We start from the raw sequence: 6,000 nt of genomic DNA on the forward strand, positions 1-6,000 counted from the left end.
TTAGAAGGCGGGACTTATTCCGCCATATTGAGCATTGCACTTTTCCCCATTCAAAACAATACGGGTGACTCATCTTGTGTTATTCTATAGTCTTTGTCCACGCACACCGTCCGCATGCAGCCCAATTTTTGTGTCCACACGGACAACAGCACATGTGCGAGTGACAAATTTATCTAGTGATAAATCCACTAGATCAGTGGTTCCCAATTCCAGTCCTCGTGACCCACTGCTCTGCACATTTTGTATGTCTCCCTTATTTAACACACCTGAACCAGATCATCAGCTCATTAGGAGAGACTCCATGAACTGAACTGAGTGTGTCAGATAAGAGAGACCTACAAAATGTGCAGAGCAGTGGGTCACGAGGACTGGAATTGGGAACCACTGCACTAGATTGTGCACATGCGGCGAACGTGTCTTTCCACGCTTGAGGCCAAAGGAGTATACTTTGAAAGGCTCGCACTCTCAACTTTGCACGAGACAAAGTGGAACGCGGAAAATAAAGTATACCCGGGGCTTGAGAGACCAGCAAACCAACTTAGCCATATTCAATTCAATTCACATTTGTATAGCGTTTTTCACAATACACATTGTTCGCACATCGAAAAATGTAGCATTGGTGCATGTTGATTCAGACGTTGGATATTAAAGCTGGTTTTCTCAGATAAATGTCCTTTTAGTTGAAACTGGGTTTGTGTTTTTCTTTAGGGATGGTGGTTTGAAACGAGGGAAAGTGAAAGACGCTTTTAAAGAGGAGCAACAAAAAATCTACAGCAAGATTTTGGTTGGAACGCAAGCGGACCGCAGTCGTTCTTGAGGAGAGGATGATGATTCAGGTGAGGACCTGGAGGGCAAGAGACGGTTCACAGACCCGGACAACGGCGTTATGGATTTGTTTCACTTCAAATCACAAGAGCTGTCCTTGTTTAATTATTCCTCTTTGTGAAAAGGATCAAAGCTTGTCGAGTGTTAGGTCAGGTCGTGATCAAAACAGTCCGCGAGATGCGTTTTGATGCGTAATGTTCCTTTGACCGAAGCCAGTGTAGCGTGTGTCAGTCTATAGTGGCCGGGTGGCTCACGAGGAGTCATAAGGATGCAATGTGATAGTTTAATGGTTTCTTTCTCTTTTTTTTGTTTATTACTTGGTTAGTTTTTTTCATTTTTTAATTAACATTTTTTTCTTTCTTTTTCTCTTATTATCATTTACTCTTAACGTATCATTAGGATGCAATAAACTATTAAATCTGATGGCCATGAATGGCTCAAGGAAACGCCTCATCAGGCTGCACGTAGGTGTCCGAGAGTTTTCCGTTATGCACTTCCATCTCTCTGCTATACTTCTGCTGCGCAAGTCACTTTAATCCTGGATTTTAACTGGAGAAAACTGCAGAAATATGCATGGCAAACCTGCATTTTAATTTGAAGATTACCTTTGCAGACATGTAATCTGCATTGACCTTTCAAAATACGTCCATGTAACAAATCAAGCCTGTGTGAAGGGTTTGAGAAGAATTGGTTATATATTGTTAGATTTTTTTTTCTTTCTTGTTCTTGTTTGCCAGATTTCCATTCACATATGGAAGTCAAACCTTAAGAGTCTTAATGATATTGGCCGAGTTACAGCCAATTGAAAACTCAATGAACTTTTCATGTTCTTCAGGTACTGCATAAATTCAGATTAAAAACATTATTTGTGATGTTTAAACAACACTATGCTGCATGTACTGTATACATGTTTCCTAAAGGATTTATTTTTATTTTCAGATCAACCAACCCTAAAATTGGGACAACTTGTTAAGCAATAGCAAGACTATGTTAACATTTTTTTTTTTTAATTAAAATACATTTTAGCACAACAAAACTCAGAAAATCTGTTGCAAGTTTGGATCTATAACATTGCTTTCAAAAAGTGCACACAACACAGTTATTGGATCTCTTCTCATTTTAAATAATCTGATCTGGTTCAGTACGTTTTCTGACTGATTCAGGCGATAACTGATGACTCATCAGACGATGACTGTTTGTCGGTAACTAAAAACAATGTTGCACTATTGACCACAATTTTATCAGATTTTCGTTTTTTTTTTCTGTTTAGACCAATGTGTAAAAAAGGCAGACAGGCTGAACATGTAAAGTGATGGAAGGAACAGTATTTACATGTTTTCACCGAGACCTATGCTGCATCCCAATTTGCCTACTTGTACTACGCCCTAAAAGTATGTACTCTTTTTGTGAAGAAAAAGTACATACTTTTGACTGTGTAGCAGAAGAGTAGACGAGCTTTGGGATATACTATCACCTCATTAAATTGCGTCTTTTAACAATGTCAATGTCACTTTATTCATAAAGCACTATTTAAAACAACTGTTGACCAATGTGATGTACATAGCATAAACATTAACACAATGAAATAAAACAGATAACATGACACTGTACCATCAATTAAAAGCCATTTCAAACAAATAAGTTTAACAGTCACTTTGTCGCATAGTTACGCTCATCTTATCACTGTAAACTGGCCTGCCAATCATCTTGTCACAGTTAACACGTTTCATTTCATTTCCTTCTGTATCGGAGAGAAAAGAAGTAGCACGTTGATCTGTGGGTCTTTCATGTGGAGAAACTAATATTTTTGCACAATAATGCATTTAAAAGTTAATGGCCAAACGGATCTTTATAAAAGTTTAGTGTTGTTGCAGATGAAAGATAACACGGATATTTTTGATCAGTTTAAATGTTTATTAGTCTCTCAAACCCCTTCATCTAAACCTCTCTACCTAACCATCGGTTGCGCACATCCACCATGTTTGTAGTTTTTTAACACTTTATTTGTGTTTGTAGTTCTGAACTGAATTCTCCTTCAAAGCGCAATGGGTTGTGGGCAATATTGGCCGTTAAGAGTGTGCGCGGATCCACACAGAAATAGTAGACCATCTGGGGACTTGTGGCATACTCTTTTCAATAGACTATGCTTTGGGACACACTTCTTCTAGTCTCGCATACTATTTTGGATTGATTTGGGAGGGCCAGAGCCTCTTCCGGTTTCCTCTTCGGTCTCTTAGCAAAACAGTCTTTTTGTGAACTCCACCAAGTCATAGTTTTATGTAACAGCAGCGGCTTTGGGCATGTGACCAAAGATGCAAATCTTATTGGTTGGCCGATTATATTTTCAGTGTGATGGAAAAGCGATTGGAAAAGTGCTGGATTTACGGCATGCTAATGTTCGTGTTGTTCAAATTAAAATATTTATCGTGCCGAACTTTCGCACAGAACATTAAGGCCTTAACTCAGCTAAGAAATTGCCATGTCGTTGCAAAAAAACATTGGCATAACAGCTAAATACTGTGCGGGAGAAAACACTGTATGCAACTACTATCTAGCTCTAAAACTAAAGCACTTAAGGGCTCATAATGAACGCTAGTAGTTTCACAACGAGAACCCTTTTTGCTCTGTAAAAAGAAAATGTACCACAGGTCTTGTTTCAGGACTATGTTTGGTTACAACCACTAACAAACAAGATGTTGCTTGTTTAGCTTATCGTGTTAAAGCTTGAGTGGCCTGAGCCACATGTGTAAAGCGGTTTCTCAGATACTTTTTGGCTTCTAGTGAATACGATTAGTTTGTATTGGATGATATCTCATTCTAAAAAAAAACACTCAAGCTGTGAAGTTCTGAATATTAACCTTCATATGTGTGTGTGCAGCCATCTTGCACCAACCTAGATGGTTATATTAGGATTTCTCATTCAACCATCATCATAATCATGTCATTAGTCGTTTGTAAGAGCAGCGTGTCTCACAGAGCCTGGATATTAGCTCAAGGAGGCATGTACAGTACAATGGAGTTTTGATTCAAGAAAGTGTGACAAGTATTTAAATATAATTATCCCTCATCTACAAGCATGCAAGTGGAATTGAATTGGCCCCATGTTGTGTTACTCCACAAAATTACATCTTTAAAGACAAGTCTGCCTGTAATAAAGTTTGATTGAGTAATTAAAGCTTTAGATCTCTACTGTGATCTGAAATGGGACGACCGCATACCAGCGTGTGAAGCAATTCGGCTGCTGGGCTCAATATGTGGGAATGACTCTTTTCTCTACGCTTTTAAACCAGTTACTGAGCGCATATAAATGGCTCTGTCAGTGGAAACGTAGTGAGTTTGTATAAACATGTCAAGGATTGTACCATATACAGCTGCTCATGTTTTCAAGGACTCAACTGGAGATTTCACTGAAGCTCAGCGTTGTGGGAGCCATTGATAATATAGGACTTATTCCAATTCACTGACATTGTGCTTTTTTTTCTCATATATGTTTAGCAATTCATCAGTTCAGTATCCTTCTGGGATCCAGCAATTCAGTCTTTTATCTGACAGGCTTTTCTGAGATACGAAATTGAATGACAACTTCTTTTTATTGTTTTTAGAAATTTCTGACATTTAAAAAAAAAACATCTGCTTCTGCAAAACAATGATTGTATTTAAATTACTGTATTTCAAAAAACTTTATTGAAAAAGCAGCAGTTGTACAGTATTTTATTTTGTATAGCATTCAAAGGCTTTTGAAACAAGTCTGTTATGCTCACTATAGCCACATTTATTATATATAAACATACAGTAAAACAGTAATATTGTGAAAAATAATATATATTTTTAAGTAACTATCCTATTTTATTGTATTTTAAAAAGTTATTTATTTATTACTCCAGTGTCCAGAGTCACATGATCGTTAAGAAATGTTTCTTGAGCAACAAATCAGCATATTACAATGATTTTTGATTATTATAAATGTTGAAAACAGTTGTGATGATGATGATTTTGTAACATTATAAATGTCTTTACTTTTAGGTTTAATCAATTGAATGCATCCATATATCATCCTTGAGTGATAAGTGTATTATTATTATTTACAGTTTAGTGATTTATTCATTTTGTAAGTTGTCAAAACCTGTGGGGAGACATTACAGGTCAAAAACACATTCTCATTGGTTTAGACATTCTCACAGCTTTTTTTGTATTAAAAGTTCTAAAACATTTGTTAATATAAACTTGCCTTTATTTTTTTTATAAATAGATCCTGATGTCCAATATGAAAGAACAATAATGTTTTATGTTTCAAACATGTCATTGTAGGATTTAAAACATGACTTTTTTTTAAACATACACACCCACAAACTCGTTTTGCTGGCTCTCATGAGGATTTGTATGTGTCTTTGACATTTTCTTTGATATTGTAGTAAACAATGCTACTTTTATGGACAGTAGACACTACAAAAATCGTAATATCCTTTAGATTAGTCCATCCTACAAGAAGAAAGTGTGAGATTTGTACATTGTCATTACATTAGGTGAGTGGGTGTGTGTGTTGCCAGTGATTTGACTGCTGCCACGCTCTAAAACAGCACCTGCCAATCATCCACCTGTTTGTCACTGTTCGTTCAAAATGTTCTAATGTGATACAGTCGTGTACAACTATATATAATATGTCATACAAGAAAATAAAAAAACTTCAACACAACATTCTGTCAGTTTCAAGTTTATGACGAGAAGCGTTTCTAGTATCCTTTGCTTTTTGTGGCTCACCCATAAAAAGCCTGTCCCTGAGTAGGGATCGATCATGAACGATTCGTTCATTTTGAACGAGTCTTTAATATGTCTCGGGAACAACGAGTTGTCTCACTGATTTGTTCATTTTGCGAACATCCCAAAGGTTCTGTACAGGAAACAGAAATGATTCGTTCATCATCGATCATTCGTTCTTTGTGACAGCCGTGTTGGATTTGGAAATTAGTTAATAATTCCCTAGTTTAGTTCGTTTTTTTTATTTTTTTACTCTTACAGTTACGTGATGCGTCTCTGGTCTCAAATTTCTTACACTTTATAATTTTTTGAATTTCTGTCATGATGGTTGTTTTCCATAACTCGAGATAAAACGAAGGACTCGGACCTGAAGATTCGAGAGGTGAACTAATCATTTCTGTTTCCTGTACAGACTGCAAA

At 36.6% G+C, this 6,000-nt stretch overlaps 1 protein-coding gene across 3 annotated transcripts in view; it reads left to right on the forward strand.

Annotated features, from left to right (window-relative positions):
* LOC311279090 (glycerol-3-phosphate acyltransferase 4-like) overlaps positions 1 to 5,511 on the forward strand; it is a 40,586-nt gene extending 35,075 nt beyond the window's left edge. For 2 of the 3 annotated variants that reach the window (XM_084390353.1, XM_084390354.1), the window contains exon 13: positions 709 to 5,511. In XM_084390353.1, the coding sequence (XP_084246479.1) occupies positions 709 to 817 (109 nt within the window). In that variant the 3' untranslated portion in view covers positions 818 to 5,511. The remainder of the gene's footprint in view (positions 1 to 708) is intronic. The other variant, XR_014625520.1, reaches the window with a different exon arrangement.
* The last annotated feature ends 489 nt before the right edge of the window (positions 5,512 to 6,000 follow it).

This window comes from Rutilus rutilus, assembly GCF_951802725.1.
Source record: "Rutilus rutilus genome assembly, chromosome: 19".
NCBI lineage: Eukaryota > Metazoa > Chordata > Actinopteri > Cypriniformes > Leuciscidae > Rutilus > Rutilus rutilus.